Source organism: Coenobita brevimanus, chromosome 64, assembly GCF_032717465.1.
Source record: "Coenobita brevimanus isolate Jiangsu-jjx chromosome 64, ASM3271746v2, whole genome shotgun sequence".
NCBI classification, from domain to species: domain Eukaryota; kingdom Metazoa; phylum Arthropoda; class Malacostraca; order Decapoda; family Coenobitidae; genus Coenobita; species Coenobita brevimanus.
The window spans coordinates 22,014,885-22,033,438 of NC_137017.1; the positions used below are offsets into that span (position 1 = coordinate 22,014,885).

An 18,554-nucleotide genomic window follows, 5' to 3' on the forward strand; every position below is an offset into this window, starting at 1 on the left:
TTCTCAAATGAGGATAGTTAACGAACAAATGGCCTGAGCTAATGAATAAGTGTTTGAGAAAGTGCTCTTGTGGAGTGAAGGGAGATAGCAATAAGTGGAATGTAGCGGGATGAACAGAGGTAAGGAAAGTGCTTAAATAGTGAGCAAAGCTACGCGTTCCAGCGAACGACAAGTGGTGGCTGAAAGAAATTAAAGATGTGGTCAGAAAGCTCCAGAAGAGGTGGTCAAAAGGATCAGAAACAGATGGCCAAAACTGTCAAGAGGTTGCCAAAAGAAGCAAGCAGAAGCGACGAAAGGAGCAAACGAGTTGGCCAAGAGAAGAAAAATACAACTGCCAAACGAAGAGACAATTTGTGGCAAAAAGGAAGATTGCTAATGATCAAAACAGCTAGTAGCGGCGGCCAATGAAGCGAGGAGAGCTGGGAAAACAGAGCGAGGAGAGAGGAGGTAGAGGTGGTGGTGATGGTGGTGCCGTGGATAGACAGGATGGCAACACTGGATGAACCGAGGCCACTACCTTCTCTCCACCAGTCAAACATTCAACAGCTGATGGGTAGGTCCGCATGTACGTATCTGCAACCCGTGTGGTTCCCGGCCTCCTCACACATGTTACCACCACTGGTTCTCATACGCCCATAAGCTGAACATAAAACTGTCAAACTCTCCAGAACAATTACCAAACTAATTAAAAAACAGTCCAAATGATGAATTAAATCCCCATAGCAGAACTGGGGTTTTAAGGTTTAACCAACTTTATGACACCTATCAAGCACATATACTTCAAATGAAAAAAAAAATCACAAACTATGCTTTCACTGATTATCCCAATTTCTAGCGTCTGACTTCAGGATAATTTCATTAATTCCCTCCGACTAGGAGAGTATGTTTTCACCCCTGTTTGTCTGTCTGCTAGCTGGATTACTCAAAAACTAAGAGAGAGACTTGGACCAAATTTGGTGGGTAGACAGCCCATGACCCAAGGAACAATCGGTTAACTTTCGGGACCGATCCGGATCGTATTACAGATTCTGGATCCGAAAAAATAAGAAAAATGTGAAACCCTAATCAATGATGAGAAAACCTGACCCATTATGAAGAGTGGTTTGGAAATTACGTTGTCCTTGTCGGAGAGATGCGCACCACTGAGTGCCCTTTAGTTTACAAGTTACCTATCATCACTGCGCCAAGATCACTCAGACACTTCATTCAGGTTGTAAGACCAACAATAAATACGTTCCATACTTAAACACTGCCTGTAAGTATTCACACAACGGGGGAAAAAATCAAAACATACGACCACGCGAACAACACAATCTTTATTCAATAAATCCAACGTGGAGTGGAATTAATTCATTTATGGTTGAGAGAGAAATTACGGTACCAGTAATTAGAACTGTGCACCGGGCAATGCTGATGTAATATCCGACAAGTCAATGCAAGTATGCAACCAACAATATTTCTATGACAACTTCCACAACAATCACCATTTCTACACCACTACCAAAATAACCACCACCAAGACCAATCTGACCACTATCACCACCACCACCACCACTCCCATCATCACCACGATCATAAACTCCTTCCACCACCACCACCACCCTCCTCCATTATTACTATCACCATACCAGCACCAGCAACACGCTCGTTGTTCGCAACCCTCAGTAATAGAAACTAATATGGCATTCCCCTAAACAAAGAGTGTGTGTGTGTGTGTGTGTGTGTGTGTGTGTGTGTGTGTGTGTGTGTGTGTGTGTGTGTGTGTGTGTGTGTGTGTGTGTGTGTGTGTGTGTGTGTGTGTGTGTGTGTGTGTGTGTGTGTGTGTGTGTGTGTGTGTGTGTGTGTGTGTGTGTGTGTGTGTGTGTGTGTGTGTGTGCGCGCGCGCTTTGGTTTTCCTTCACCGTGATTTGCATATCCATAAATCACACCCATACGGTAAAGGACGTGCTGCATTATCACCAATAGAGGCACCTAAGATTACGAGGGAATAGCGTAAACGAGATGCAACGACACCAATATTAACTTCCGCATCATGCTCCTCAGCTGGAGGAGGAGGAGGAGGAGGAGGAGGAGGATAATAATAATAATAATAATAATAATAATAAAATAATAATAACAGCTCACTAGGATGATGATGATCTCTAAATCTGGCGACGAAGCCAGGGCTGAGATTCACAAAATACGATAATTTTCAACTTTTTTTTTTTTTTTTCTTTCAGGGAAAAGCAAGAGATGGGTGTTCCTATAGTTACTTTTCCTTATCTTTCCTGGAGAAATCTTGACCCTTTCAATACGATAACGCTTTTATGCGTTTATTTAGTCTGAATATTTTTTCCAGCTTAGGAGACTTTCTGAAGTGTTGAGGTTTACTGCCTTCCCTGACCCCTCTACCTTGCCTCTACTGCCAGACATCTCCTCAAAACTGGAAATAATAGTCTGTAGATACAAGGTCCAGCTCTCTTCAGAAGGGATAAAAGTTTTCCAGGATCTCAGTCTTTCGTTTTTCCATTACTGAATAAAATAGAATAAAATAAAACAAAATGTCCTCGAGTCAACGAACCAAAGTTACGAAAGGGATCTAATCGTAAGTTTGTTTATGAATATAAGCCCAAAGCCCAGGCACTAAACAAAAATGTGGGAGACAACAAATGTCTTACCTGTTATAACATAGGAGCAGGTGTCGGAGGTGCTGTTAGAACGCTCCCCCCTCCCTCCCACAAACGCAGCACAATAACCTTCAACATAATCCAGGTTGGTACAGACTCTAAATTCTATGCCATGTGTTCTCAATTTCTCAATACCCCGAGGTGAACGGAAGAAGAATGGAACGGAACGAGCTATTCATTCCAACGTATTAATCTTTTACGCAATGCAAAATTTGGCGGAAATAATCATGGAGTGCCAAAACTGAACTGCAGACGATGTACTGTATATAGCCTAAACGGTTCTTCAATAAAAAACGCCTTGGGAGGTGTTTATAAAGAACCCTAACCAATTTTTACGATAATCAAGTCCCAGTTACAGTTCCGCAAACTACTGTACAGTATTAGTACGGATCATTTTATTTTTCGAATTCTGTCACTAACATTCATTAGGTTCTCAAATGTTTGGTGGGTGTACTGGTGTAAACAACAGTGTACACAAGCATTCTCATCCACAACATAAATTACGGTAGGAGTTTATAAATACAGCCCTTTATTTGGACCTGATTTTCCACATAAATGACTCAAGGCTTATTTCGAACTTGCTCTAAATACCAGAAGGAGTGCGGTGAACTCGCTGGTGAGATAAGCCTCCCCGTGAAGTGCTGGTGAGAGGGTAAACAGAGTATTACTTCCACCTTCCTCTTAGGACTTCTCAGCCACAACTTCAGCGCGTCACATCCTCTTTCTTGCATCACAGTACCTTCACCATAACCACTCAAGAAATTCATACAAATCAAAATGCTTGCTGTGGCAGCCCAACTCCTTCACATATCCTTACAAGCTCTCTACTGTCCTCCTATACGAGATACTACACTGGATCTTATTCGTGCGACATCAGCTCTTAACCACTATACTACCATATTTTCACTTACTCAAACATGTGATTGACAATAAGAAGAAATATAGGGTTCCGTCCAGGGCTCTGATTCTGTTAATGCAGCAGTACGGTATTAGCCTTGTGCGTCCTTTCATATTGTCATCACATTCACTGATCAAGTGTGGTCGCACCCTAAGAAGGCCTTACAAATTTGGCACACCCCATACAAGTTCAGAGCAACACTATTCTCCCTTCAATCTCAGCCACTGGCTGTCACCACTCCCAGTATTCAATCTTGCGCGCACACACACACACACACACACACACACACACTTACCTTGCTGATCCATTTCCTTATACCGCCAAACATCCTCTTTGGCCACTCTCCCAATTCCACTCATCACTCATCTCCCTAGGGTAAGCCTAAAAAGCGACAGTATCTCTCAGTCTCTACTCAGCCAACCGCTCAACGCCCCCCCCCCCTCCCCACCCCCACCGCCCCTTGCTCTGTTACCAATGAATCTCTAGTGGGGCTGAAAAAGCAAACATTATAAGAAAATCTTAGCCCATGACAACAAATTCTTTGGCAAGTACTTGAAACTTGGTATCGCGAAAATAATATACACGAAAGATGCGATAGCTCATTAAAATTAGGTAAACAGATCAGCGTGCAAGGAGTCACGTGCACGAACACTCAACAGAGATATCATAACTTCTATTGCTCAACATTATGAAACATGAGGAGTTTGGACACACTTTTCTCTATTTCCTACATCAATGCTAATACATAGCATTATTCACACACCGTCATTTGTTGGAGTAAATTAATAAGGAATTTGAAACTTTTGATACTGAGATTTATCGGTTAGGCTAAAATGAGTGAGAGAGAGAGAGAGAGAGAGAGAGAGAGAGAGAGAGAGAGAGAGAGAGAAATACAAACAAACCACCTACGTCACACCAAGCCTAAAGTTCCGGGAGGTATATATCAGGCATTGTGAGTCGACTCTCTCTTTCTCTCTCTCAGCTGGCGAGCTTGGTCCGACTCATGCCCTCACCTACCCCTCACAATCCTTACTATGTATAAAAGCTTTCTCAGTCATCTTCCTCACCTTTCATCACACTCAGTGTGATCCTTTCTTCAATCTATTTTATCCTCATCTCTTTCCGTGGCACCCGGACACCTACCTTACTACCACCTTGACTCACCCCTTATCTTCCGTTCGTCACTCGTCTATCATCCTCACCCCCCTCTCAGTGACACTCCTGACCCCGGCCCACTCTGACTCTCATCCTCATTGGTTCTTCACTCCGTCATCCTCATCCCTATCTAACCAACATTCTGACCTCTACTTCACCCTCACCACCATCCTCATCTCTCCCTCACTCTTTGCCATTCTTATTCCTCTTGTGACACCCTGAGTTTCAATTCTCACTAACTCACCCCTCACTCTCACCATCATCCTCATCCTTCCTTCACAGTATCACAACATCCACCCTCACCGTCCTCATCTCTCCCTCTCACAGTTCACCATTAACCTATTCCTCTATCGCCATCTAGATCGCCCACACCCACTCTGAATCAACATTCTAACCTTTCCTCCACTCTTTATCATCATCACTATCACTATCTTCACCCACCACCACCACCTTAATCCATACTCACCCCTTCCTACTCCGTGTGCCACCTCATTTCACCTTCATTACTTAACTCTCCACACACCTTCACCAGCCTAGCTCCTACATGGTTCCATCAACCTTTTCTCCCTACACAGTTTGCACTTACACTTCTGCGTGCCATGGTATGTTAAACTCACTATGTGTAAAACTTTTGCATGTTGTACAAAGATACAAATACTTTGATGGGACAATAAGGATGTAAACAGAAATTATAGCTACAAATGACATGAAGCCCTAATAATTCCTTCCCTGAGGGGCCTCCCGTAAGTTAAATAAGATCGTCTGGTGCTGTCTATAAAAAAATAATAATAATAATAATGTCATGGTACTGATAGGCTTTACCGCTCGTGGACTTGCCGCCACTCTTCTAAACTGTGTAAAGTCATAAGGCCCAATAAGTTTTATAGTTAGATTTCTAACGTCCTGAAGGAGTTAAATAGGACGGTTCTTATGGCACTGGACCATGGAATTAGAGGAGATAAAGCAACGCATCAAGCAATAAAAGACAGCCCCTTACTCCACCACATATATACACAAACTACGCCGTGGGGGAAGCATCAGAAGTGGTCCTCCTCTTGTGACGTCATTCGTTTACGGTTTCGTTCCCTTCCAGGCCGGTGCTTCTCCTTACCTTACATTTTTTTTTTTTTTTTTTTTTTTTTTTACTTCATTTCTGTTTTTCAACACTTAAACTGCATCATTTTTTTCTCCTTACTGATGTACAGTAATTTACTTTTGGTCTTTGTCTTCCTTTCCTTACATTAATGTTTTTTTTTTTTCCATCCCTTACTTCATTTTTGTCTTGCTCTCTGACATCCCTTTCCTCACTATTTTCCTTCTTCCTTTCCTTCATTTTTTTTTCTGCCTTTAACTCGTTATTTGCTTCCATTAGGTAAATATTTCTTCATTCCTTACCTTAATTTTCTTTATCTCTCACCAGATATTTCCTTTATGTGTCTTCTGTCCGATACCTTCACTTTATTCCATGCTTCACTTTTCTCCCATTTCCTGTTTTTCCCTTTATTCTTTCCTTTACATTCTCATTTTTTACTTTCCTTAGCTTAATCTTTTCCCTTCCGTCCTCTTGCATTCCATCCCTTATTTTCTCATATTCTTTCATCTTTTACCAACGTTTCCTTTTTCCTCTGCTGCAAGCATCTTTTCCCTACCATAACTTCACACTTTTTTCCTTTCATTGCCATTCTTTTATTCTAAAATTCCTCATGATTGCTAATTATTCCTGTTCTTCCTTCCCTTACATTTGTTTTATTCTTCCATCTCATCTACCGGCCGACTACGCTTTTCACGCCTTCCCTCGTGTTTTATCTTCTTAACTTCCTTGCCTTTTCTTTTCCTCCATCGTCCTTTAAAATTCAAGTCTTTCTTTATTCTGATGACTTTCCTTCCATTTTCCTATCTTCACGCCCCCTTCCTAAACTTGTCTTTTTTAAATATTTCTCTTCATCTTTTCTTTTATTCTACCGTCGTGTAAGATTTCTGCTTTTCTTCCCTCACATTTTCATAACTGTTCTTCCATGTTTCCCTTTGTCACCCCTCTGTCATTTACCTTCTTTTTCTCATTTCTCCTGTTTTTCCAACCTTTATCTTTTCTTACTTCCCTTTCTTGTACCTTGTTCCTTTCCCCCTACCTCCTGCCCCTCTCACGGCACCTTCTCTTTTTTCCTATCCTCCTTTCCTTACCACCCTATTTTTTTCTCATTATTTTGTATAGGAACTTGGCCACCCCCTTCCCCTCCGTCTGACTCAGTTTTCAGCGGCTTATATTTCAGCTCTCGCCCACAAAAAACTATGAAGGATCTGGTTCTCTACTGATTTCTTCATCCAAGGACAGGGTCGACAACAGACGACGACAGGAAAAAGGGACAAATATATATATATATATATATATATATATATATATATATACTGCAGAGAGAGAGAGAGAGAGAAAGAGAGAGAGAGAGAGAGAGAGAGAGAGATAGCAGTGTGTCTGTATTAACCTCGTTGTATTTGCCTAGCTGTAGGGTATTGTACTGGATCTGAGCACACACGCACACGCTAAGGTCTTTCATTAGCTCACTTGAATTAAACCCATGAGAGTCCTGGTCGTCCTCAGAGGCTATACGTCACAATATAAACAAGTCCCGACTAAATCCCACCTTTTCCTCTCATTTTCCCGGCCTGGCACGCCCTCATAAACACGTCTCACCCTCCTAATAATAACATTCTGGTCACCTCTAACGCGGGGTGGGGTCGCGTCCCCCCCGGCAGAAGCACACACCTCCTCGCCGCGGGACGCCCCTAATGCGAGGGTAGGAGGCTGAGCGAGAGGTCGTCACGCTCCCTCCTGTATCCTGGGCCTGTATTTATATAAGATCCTAACCAGTTTTTACGACAGGCAAGTCCTCATAACAGTTAATTATTATTACAGATCTTTTTACCATACTTTGTTTCTTTAACATTTACTCTTAGCTTGATTTTGATGTGTCTGGTAGTTGCATGATGAAAACAACATTATACACACACAATCTTACACACACCATAAGCTCTGACTAAGTTAAAATTACGGGCCCTGGTCACTAGCCTACCCACCCACCCACGCCACCATAAATCTAATCTAAACACCCAGCATCGTCTCACGTCTCTAGAGCTAGTGATCCCACAGATTGAAAGTCTTAGTCTGATGTCCATGAGGTACGATAGGTTTGACTGAAGGTGATGTGGTTCACCGGTTTCAATCTCTCTCTCTCTCTGGTTTCCCTGACTGGAGGACGTGTGGTAAAAGATGGGATTTACAGTCGAAACCCAGCCTCCCCTTCCCCCTCTTATACCTGCCTCCCAATTACTCCCTTAAATTATGTAATGGTGGCTTTCTCTGACGTTAAATACAAGCTCAAAAATACTTTACCCTTTCAGTAAGATGACGTACGATAATACCTGTCCGCACTGCCGCCACTGCCTTTCATTACAGAGGCACTCTCCTTAAGTAAATAATGTCGTCTGGAGATACCAATAAAATATACGAACTACCAGGCTGCGAAGTTAATGCATGCCGTTGTACACAGCCATTCTCATTATTCCCAATAAAACACTTAAAATTATATCAAGTACCGTACAGCAAAAGACAACTGAAGAACTATAACTGGAGTTAGAGTAGCGACGACTTTTAACGTGTATGATACATGAGGGCTACTAAATTAAGACAGGAGTAAGCCTTCTGTACCATAACTTTGTTTTTTTTTTCTACACTAGACAAATCTATGCAGTTTAGGTTACACGTTTAATAGCGAAGGAGTTATAAACAAAACTCCATTTACCCTTTTCCCATTCGCTATCTTCCATTAGCCTAATGATACTGTCTGGCAATACGCTAGCGGACGTTACGGTATGTAATAAAGGTGATGAGCACATGTGCCTTCAACACCATCACTATGATTTTTTTTTTCACTCCTGCTTCCCCTCACTTTAAGTCAGAGCTCAAAAATAATTTCTGTTAACTCAGTCAAATGCAATGACGTCTTTGTATTTAAAGCCAGTTACCTCCCGACGATTTTATTCAATCTAACCACTTGATTTTATGAGGATGACTTATAAATTATGTTATTCTCGATATCCCCAGACGGTTTTATTCAGCTTTGAGCAAACTTTTCGAACAGGAGTCAGGTATGGCCATCATTAACCAGCTGCACTACTGAAAGGTTCTCCCAACAGCAGCGAGTAAAGCTCAGTCGGGACAACTCTCACAATTCTATTCCAGCGACGACCAGACGATTTTACTCAGCTGAGTGGGCCTGTGAATTTTCAAGAACTCTGGTTCTGAAGGGTTAACCCTCTTAGATACGAGAGAAGGAGAAACTCGGCGACTAGTAAAAGGGTAGAACTTACGACCCCGAACGATTAAATTACCAATAATAGCCTCGTAAATCAGCGTGAGTTATATTCCCCATCCTCACACCAACCCCTACCCTACCTCGCTCTAGGCCGTAGTCGAGTACAGAGCCATATTCTTGTTGGCAGAGGAGATTTCGCAGCACTTTCGTCTTAGTAATGTATTAGGCACTGTTCATCTTAACACTGTTATGTATGCAAGTTATATCGTTTACTATCGATACAATGTGCATCAGTAACATACAAGAGGATATCAAAAGGGCAAATCACCAAGGATGTGTTGGGTCTCCTACACCAACGTGACTATGACCTATACTCAGTTGGTCTCCGTCGAGCCTCCTCACACTCCCTTCACCAGCCTGGGGAAAAAGTGGGATGATTAGGCTGCTCAGGCCTCACGATATAGCCTTGTAGGGACCGGAGAGAGGGACAGTTATTGGGGTGTGATCGAGCAGCGTGAGAGACAGAATCAATTCGCTTACAGCTTAATTTTAGACGCAGGGTTTACTTTCCATTACCAGCAAAAAGTTGTGAACGCTAGGAAAACTGCAGAAAACATACGGCATTCTAAATAAAGCTTCTGACAGATTCCCTGGCAAAACAGTTATCAATGTTAACTCCAAGCAGTATTTTAATAATCAGACTACAAGTAAGCACTGTAAGCAATGTAGAGATCAAACACATTAAACATGATGACACATGATAATACCAAAACACTACGATTTCGGGGTGGTGGTGAGGCAAGCTAAGGAACAAAGAAAGGAAACTTGGGGAGGTAGTGGTGGTGGGGAGAAGTGCAGGAGATGACATCCAACCTCTGTTACTTAAGACTATGTAACCTTTGCCCTCTCAACAACTCGCACTCACACTAGAATTCACAAAACTCCTAAAAAATGGCTAAACTTATGGCAAAAAGATCAGAATTAGAACACAATCAGGAGGTGGAGGAAGATGGTGTCAACAAGGATGGAGAGAAACAATGAGTGAAATTTAAAGGGACTTTTAGAGACCGTCAGAAACAGAATTAAATAGGTATATTTTTACCGCAACTAAGGTTCTGGACATTAATTTTCAACCTAACTGCCACTCCCAACCTCGATTACAGTAATACCGGTACGGTATTAAAACTTACAAGGTTTGTGATTCCCTTCCAGCCTCTACTGACCACGATTACTACCCGCTGAATCCGACATGATACTTCTCCCTACCACCGTCACCAATCGCAGCTCTAATCTAAAGCTTCCATCGCCACCCAAAAACCACCCCTAAGAGAGCAACAAGCAGTCACATCATGGCCACATTATTGCCTCGCTGGTCGGTCATTAAGGTAGATTGGATTATTTAAGTTCCTTCCAATAGCACCAGCGGCATAATCCGACCGGCTTCCATCATGGCGGGGTGAGCTACAAAGGAAGAGGGTGGTAGGGAGAAGGGGGACTGCAAGTCTTTGATCATAAATGAATAAGCAGGCAGGCAGGTATAAGAGGCCTCAGGGAGCTTACGGTATCAGAGCACCCCAGTAGTTGCAGGCGGGATAAACAGGGCGGTATTTTTAAGTCAACAAGGGCTGCGGACAAGGTGTGACGACGCATGGGAGAAAAAATCGAACAGCCAGAGGGTTTAATTAAATTACCTGAGAAACTGGCCTGACAACAATCAAGTAAATTCTGCATGTAACTGACGCCCCCTCACTCTAAACCACCTCAGCCCCTGCACTAATTGTCCCATCAACTCAGTCCCTTCAATAACTCAGCCCCCAAAACTAACACCCTTCAATAACTCGGCCCCATAAACTAATTCCCTTCAGTAACTCGGCTCCATCATCTCAGTCCCTTCAACAACTCAGTTCCATCAATACAACCCCTTCAATAACTCGGCACCATCAACTCAGTCTCTTCAATACCTCGGCCCCATCAACTCGGCCTCTTCAATAACTCGGCCCTAACAATGCCCCTTCAATAACTCAGATCCACACATTAAGCATCATTCAGCAACACGGTCCTAAAAATCAACTCAGCCCGTTCACTAATCTCGGCCCCTCACATAGAAAGCTCCATTATCTCAGCTCTAACAGCTCGGCACCGTCACTCCAACCCTCACCAGCTCTTCTCCATTAGTTGAACCTCTCACCACTTACAAAACTCTACTAATTCAGCTCCATCAACTCCAACCCCCAACAACTCATCACCAACTCAGCCCATTACCAACGCCACACCAAGTCAGCCCACCACCAACTCCAACCCAACTCTATTCCCAGCATTACGGACATTGTGTGGAGATTTATGTGAACATAGCAGGTGGAATGATCCCTGATAACCAGTCTTGTGAATCCTCTACTTGGCCGCCTGAGTGGGAAATACAGTTATAAGGATTTACATAAATGATATTACCGCCAATAAATTTTCTTTGTGAGACGCGCGAGGAGGCGGGGAACCATTGTTCTGAGTTTCCGTACGCCGCCCCGTCAAGGTTAACTATTTGACATTTACCATCTGAATGCTGTGCTAATAAAGAACACTGACGTACACAGAGCGAGGATTTGTTCCATAGGCAAATTGGTGAGGGGAAAAAAAAAAAAAAACGTACAATATATACTGATAGATTAATGGGACTGACTAGCCTATACCTGAAGATGCAGGTTACAATAATCTGATTTACAGAAGTATTATTATATTGATCAAATGACATGCACAACATGAAGTTGAGGAAAACCACTCAGAAGGAGAACCTATACAAATTAATGAATTTAATCTTTAGAGAAACTAAGCTTATGTTATAAGTTAGAATAGTTTGATTCACACTCACATGATTAACGTGATTCATATAACAAGCTGACGTGAACAAAGGGATGACGAGCTTTAAAGGAGAATCGTCTGAAGAAATTTTCATAAATGTACTAGACTTAATGCTGCTAAGGCTTAAGCCTACAGCACAATTTATACCAGTAACAGTATGGTTCAATTTACCGTTTATAACATGATGTGACGCAAACAATGCGAGAAATGTACGCAGAGGCAATGCAGTAATAAAATTTATGTAAATTTACGTACTGTATTTATTATTGACTTGGATTTTACCTTGCAATGGTTGAATATTAAGAATCTGTGGTAGGAGCTACCTTGGCTGACTTACTAGTTTTATATACATACGGTACATATTTTAAACTCACGAAGTAACTGACGTAGGCTAAATGCGAGCTCACTTTCCTGATCGTTCAAACACTAACATGGCTTCCTCGAAAATAATGTCAACAACAGTGTGAGTCACTATGGAAATCACATAATCATATCGCTTTTAGAAACAGCCAATCACCACCTCAGTGACTACACAGACCTAGAGCAACGACCACTTCTATACCTGAATTCTTGCATTTCATCACTATTCAGCAACTTTGCTTCATGTTTACTATTGTTAACATTTTTCGTTGATGCCACTGAAATATGGTGGCATGCAAAACAAATTAAATAGTCCCACAAAATAACAACTTTTCAGCTAGTGAAGCAGAAAAATAAGTCATATAATACAATGTTAGAAGATAAGCATACAATTAGAACAATAAAACAGTAATACTCTCTAGCTTGCGAAGAATGTTAAGTCAGACTTGAAATGTTTAGTAATGGGATACACATACATACATACACAAATTCACAAATATATATATATATATATATATATATATATATATATATATATATATATATATATATATATATATATATATATATATATATATATCCTGTTGGGATGGTGGGATGACCACTGACTTACAAAAGGTCATTAAACGAGAGAGAAAAATACAATCTACTTAACAGCTTGTGAAAAAACAAGAATATAACTGAGTAAGACTGAGGTCTGCTGCAAGACTGATAATAATAGTCTTCATCATGAAGCTACGTGATGATGTGATCGTTCTGTGAGGACCCAGGCACGTGAAGCCATTAGAGTGCCACGGGGGATTCGCGTCATCATAATTTCAATCTCCAACATACTGCCCACGTCTGACACAAGCCCCAATGCCCAGTACTTCCCCGGAGCCGTTATTTTGTGAGCACTGGAGGCTCACTGCCATCTTTTCCTTACTAGTATATTTCTAAGTATCTTTATTAATATTCTCGCGTATGATGTTTACGCAAACCATGTCCAGCTTAAGATGTAATGTTACCGTACCGTACAGTCTTGTCCTTACAAATTTACTTCAACATATCCCGCGCCAATACTTTAGTTTATGAAATCTATGCATGATGTTCATGTTAAAAAGACACCGGTAAAATTATGCTATTTTCATCTATTTCCATTCACTGTACATCAAAAATTGGGTTTATGATATCTGTGCACATGGTCGATATTCGAAGAATGTAGTCGAACATTAGACCCTCTTTCTTTGTCAGTTTATAAAGTATATCGTACCTACATTAATATTCTTGTCAAAGATATCACACTGTCGATATCAAGTACCGTAGTTACATCACCACTCGTTCCTTTTCTAGTTACCAGTTTATTTCTAAGTACTGTGGACTATGTCAATATTGCTGCCTATGTCAATCAAAGGAACTAGTGACAGTATTAAAAACACGTCAATACACGGGAGAATAAGATGCAAATAACAGCACTATTACCAAAGTGTAGCATGTAAAATAAATCGCTCGGGAACAGATGCCAAGAAGCTCCATATGCCGAAGAGAATACGGTGAGAGTCTCGTCGGGGCAGGCAGTGACCATGGAGAAGCCAAAAGTGGCGAAGAATAATACTGCACAAATAAAGCTACCTCAGGGCGCGGGGAATATGTAAATTACGTACGAGAGGTCGACAGTTTCTATCAAATTAAGAATGACTTTTTTTTTTTTTTTTTTTTCAAGTAACCTGCAAAACAATTTCTTTTCACTCAATTTCATTTCTCTTTCACGATAATTGTGCAACTCATGTCTACCCGGTCCTTAATCACCTCCCTAACGATTCACCAGACTACCAGTTCTGTACAAGTATACGGCTCTTATGACTGCATATGCCAAATTATGTACCTGATTCTACAGTTTCTAATTAGCATGTAAAACTAATATTCTTCACTTAACCATCTCCCTCATGGTCCAGACCCCTGCTAACTGGATATATGGTATACAATACAGCCTACCGTAAATAAGTAGTACGAAGGTATAAGTGACAGTACGTCTAAAACCTTGACACCTCCAATTACTCGTAACCAGCAAAACTACTAATACTTATTCTGTCATCATTATAATTTAGATGTGATAAAAACACAGGACAAACATAATTATGCAAGGACAAACATAAATCATCCGTGCAACGTCGACAGTTGGCATACAGTTAAGGCAATGCCTCGATTTTGTAAACATCCAATTAAACATTAATATTCTTAAACTAATCGTCTCACTCACTATCCAGAAAAATAACTAATGAACAAACTTCCTAATGGAAACGAGCAGGAATAGGTTGGATTATATATGCAAGACATGCTGTTCCGCCCATTAGCTCCTTGGACTTCGATATTTTTCACTAACTTCCTTAGCCATTCAACTACCATGTGATACCAAAACAACCCATGATACTTTGCTATTTTCTTTCTAATCATGTACTTCAAGACCAAGACTATAAAAAATATTGTTTACTAAATATCTCAGGATTATATATCAATACATTCCACATACATAATCATGAAATAAATACTTCCTTTGAAGTTCTCCTGTATATCTGCAATATTTTCCACCTGGTTAACTTGTGAAGTCTCGATATTTTTCCCATCTAGGCACCATGTGAGACTTCGATCTTTTCTATCTGAGTATCTGATAAGACGTAACAGTTTCTAATTATCTTGTGACAATATTTTCCAGGTGGTTACCGTACCATATGGGGCAACTTTTGCCAATGTTATCTTATGAAACCAATTTATCCCAACTAATTTTCATACAAGACCAATATGAGGTTGCACGTCAGAGCTGCATATACAGTACTCCATATTAAACAATTTCAATCTTGTTGACATCTGAGGCTTCAATATTTTCCATCTTATTACAGTACCACGTGAGACTTCAATATTTTCCATCTGATTACCATGTGAGACATCAATATTTTCCACTTAACACGTGAGACATAATATTTTCTACCCAGTCAGCATGTGACACTTCAGTATTTTCCAATGGTTAGCATGCGATGTTCATATTTTCCGTCCGGATTGCTAATCATGTGAAGCCCAATGTTTTCCATTTAAATAACATGCAACTCCTTTAATACAGTTCAATTTCCTTTGGAACTCAAACGAATTCGAATAATCACCACTGCAGTGTAAAGGTCCTCAACAAAATTTCCCTGCAAGCTTTTAACACTGATTTCTAAGTCAGTTCATCGCTCTCTCCTTTCCCCTCTCACCTCTTTTTCAGGCTCCCACTGGAAATATGTACCTAAGAAAGGTAGTGTTTGCAACTGACGTATGGTAATGCTAAATATTTTTCCGTCACTTGTACGACCTAAACGTGTAGAAAACGATCAACTTCCCGTTAATTGCAATTACTACGAAACTGCCTGCTACCAGGAATATTTCAAGGATTTCAATGCGGTAGTCAAACCTAAGCTATTAACTACAATCAAGTGGTGTTCGTACATCCCACAAATCTCACACGGAAGAGCTGGGATTTCTTCGGGTGCAAAGATCTAACTAACAGTTCCATTACCTCTGGGTTGCAGAGAGAGATCAATCCGTAAAAGCACAAAAAACCTCCTTAGCTTGGAATCTCCTGTGCATTCATTTTATATTCAGGGTCATGACGTTTTTATAGCATACACATGACACGCCACTCAGAATAGTATACTGCATATGAGTGTATCAGTTCTTAAAGTATAAGACAGTTCTACACAAAGGTATTTCCGTGCATCATTTCATCCTTCCCAGGGCAGGATTTCGACATGGTGAGGCCCTAAGCCATGGGAAGCTGTAGAGGTCCTATTTGGCAACTGTTAACAGATAACAGGGCTATATAACAACTGAACTTGACAAGGACGCCGGCATGATGCAAAACAAATCCATGCAGAGTCGGTTATGTTAAATCGTTACTTAAATATAAATTATGTCTAACAAATAAAAAGAAAATCAGATTTTGAGTGGTCCCTTCCAACTTTGTCCCTAAGCTGTGGCCTGTTTAGCTTATCTCTGAGTCCGGTCCTGATCCTTCCCGTAAGTATAGTACGTCCGTATACATCAAGTTAGCTCCGCAAATCACGTAAATCACCATGTTCATGAAATGTTAGTACCAATATAGTACAATTCTTTCACCGTAAAAGTTAATTTATACGTCATTTAGAAAATCACATAAGTCAATGAGGTAAGCAGAAAAATGATGCACCAATATCATCCAACTGATGCAGTATCTTCCAACTGATGAATTGCACGTAATTCGTTACTCCCTTTGCTAGCGGAATAATTGCTGCTCCGCCAACGGTACTATATAACCGGCTCAGCATAAGAAGAGCTGATACCTACTTCAGAAATATGGACAAAACTCGGTAAATGTTAAGTCATTTCCTCGAACGCAAAAACCAGAAACCAGAACTAGTAAGACCGAGGCTGTAACTGGCCGTGGGGTTACCGGTTTTTACGGTCATGTTGGCACGAAGAATGAGTTGGTGGGACTATGTAGTTCTGGATAACATTTACTATTTCTGTCTTGGAATATTATGCCTGGTGTCAATTCCATCATCAGTTCTCAGCATTAAACAGTTTTTACTAAATCCTGCAAGAAGTTGCTAAGATATCTCCAATACTTTACATTTTCACCACACGTAAAAAGGAAAAAAAAAAAAAAATCAAATCCAACCTTGCAGTTTCAGATAAAAGTGGACTTGGTCGGTTAAACTATAATAAAACTGCTGTCCAACTACGGATGTATACAAGAATATATAATTTCGTCGAAATGTCAACCAATTTTCAAATACGAAAAAAAAAAAAAAAAAAGGAGGGGATTCGTACCTTCACACTGGACGATATGTCTTTCTTCTTGGTATGATGTGCACACTATCATGATGAAAATGGCTTGACACACTAATACTCAAACCAGGTCCCATAAAATTAATGAGCTTTATAAAGTCTACTTCGGTGAAGAAGTAACTTTAAAGTCACATTACACTTCAAGACACTTAAAACTTTCAGTACCGGAACTCATTCTGCACTATCTTATGTATTCCGGATGTCCCAGGTACACTCCAAGTAGAGGAGTGGGAGCACCGTGTATGTCAGTAGCAGCACCTGGAGTGACTATAGGTACCAACCGCTGCTCCGCCAAGCACGAGTCGACTGTGCGCTCAGTGGAGTCGCACGACCACCCGCCACAACATCCCACAGCTCACTGACTAGTGACTCGCAGCCAGCCAGCCAGCCACTGAGCCGCCTGCCCGCCACGGCACAGCTCCCCGCCCCAGCCCTCGGGGTGTGCGGCTCAGAGCGGTCGCCGACTTGTTGGGGTTCAGACCTACCCTCCCGCCCGCCCCTGCCTGCTGGTGACCTGGCCAGATCTGCCTCACCCCGCGCACCCCCGCCCCGCCTCGCCAGTCCTTGTCAAGACCCCGTAGCTGACATGGCCAGCAGTGGACTCTGCTCTCACGCTAGCACAAGTGTGGTTACACCACCTGTCACCTGGAGTACTCGACGTAAATTCACCCTGTGGACTAGTCTGCACATATTTTCGGGCTTTCCTTCCTTTGTGCAAGTGAACTGAGAGAAAGAGAGAATTTCCCAAATTTATATTGGTTTTGTGAATACTTATCAGCCACGATTCAGATAGGGCACCATACATATTTACACAGTGATCACAGATGGAGACGTGTGGATCCACAAGATTTAGGTCTTAACACTTATTCTGTCGTGAAATTCATGAGCCGACTTTGCATTCAGGACACACTTGTTTTGTCGGGCATCATGGACATCAGATATTCTGCGCCCTTCAGGTTATATAGTCACAATAGTATCTTTTCTTTAACAATGCTACACAATCCCAACATACCATCTCCACATACAATAGACCTCAAATAACTGGAGAATACACGTGGAAACTGCACTCCTCACCTTGATCTGTTAACTTGTTGCTTCATTGTGGGACTCAAACTTCCCACCGCGGTCCACAACTCTCACCAATACCTCACAAGTCTTCACACCAAAATCGAAGTTCACATTGCTACTTTCACCATTACAATTCTCATCGTTTTATAACTTTCAGTACAATGACGCCTTATAGTTTGTTCTTTCTACCACCAAACTTTTATTCAGTTACAAAATGTTTCAACTTACCTGAGAGCTTAAAAATGATTCCCATTAATCCCTTGTGTGTAATGTATTCTTGTTACCCTGACCATTTCATACAGAGCAGGAAAAAAGCAAAGGGGTTTACACAATACTCTGCCATTCCTTGACCTCTCATTTCCATACTCACATCTAAATTTATGCCCGATTCTTGCACCATCTCCC

At 41.3% G+C, this 18,554-nt stretch overlaps 1 protein-coding gene across 1 annotated transcript in view; it reads right to left on the bottom strand.

Moving 5' to 3' along the window:
• The window catches only part of bbg (PDZ domain-containing protein big bang), a 172,567-nt gene extending 155,185 nt beyond the window's left edge, over positions 1-17,382 (bottom strand). The window contains exon 1 of the mRNA XM_080276087.1: positions 17,064-17,382. Coding sequence (XP_080132213.1) covers positions 17,064-17,115 — 52 coding nt within the window. The 5' untranslated portion in view covers positions 17,116-17,382. The remainder of the gene's footprint in view (positions 1-17,063) is intronic.
• Between the last annotated feature and the right edge of the window lie 1,172 nt (positions 17,383-18,554).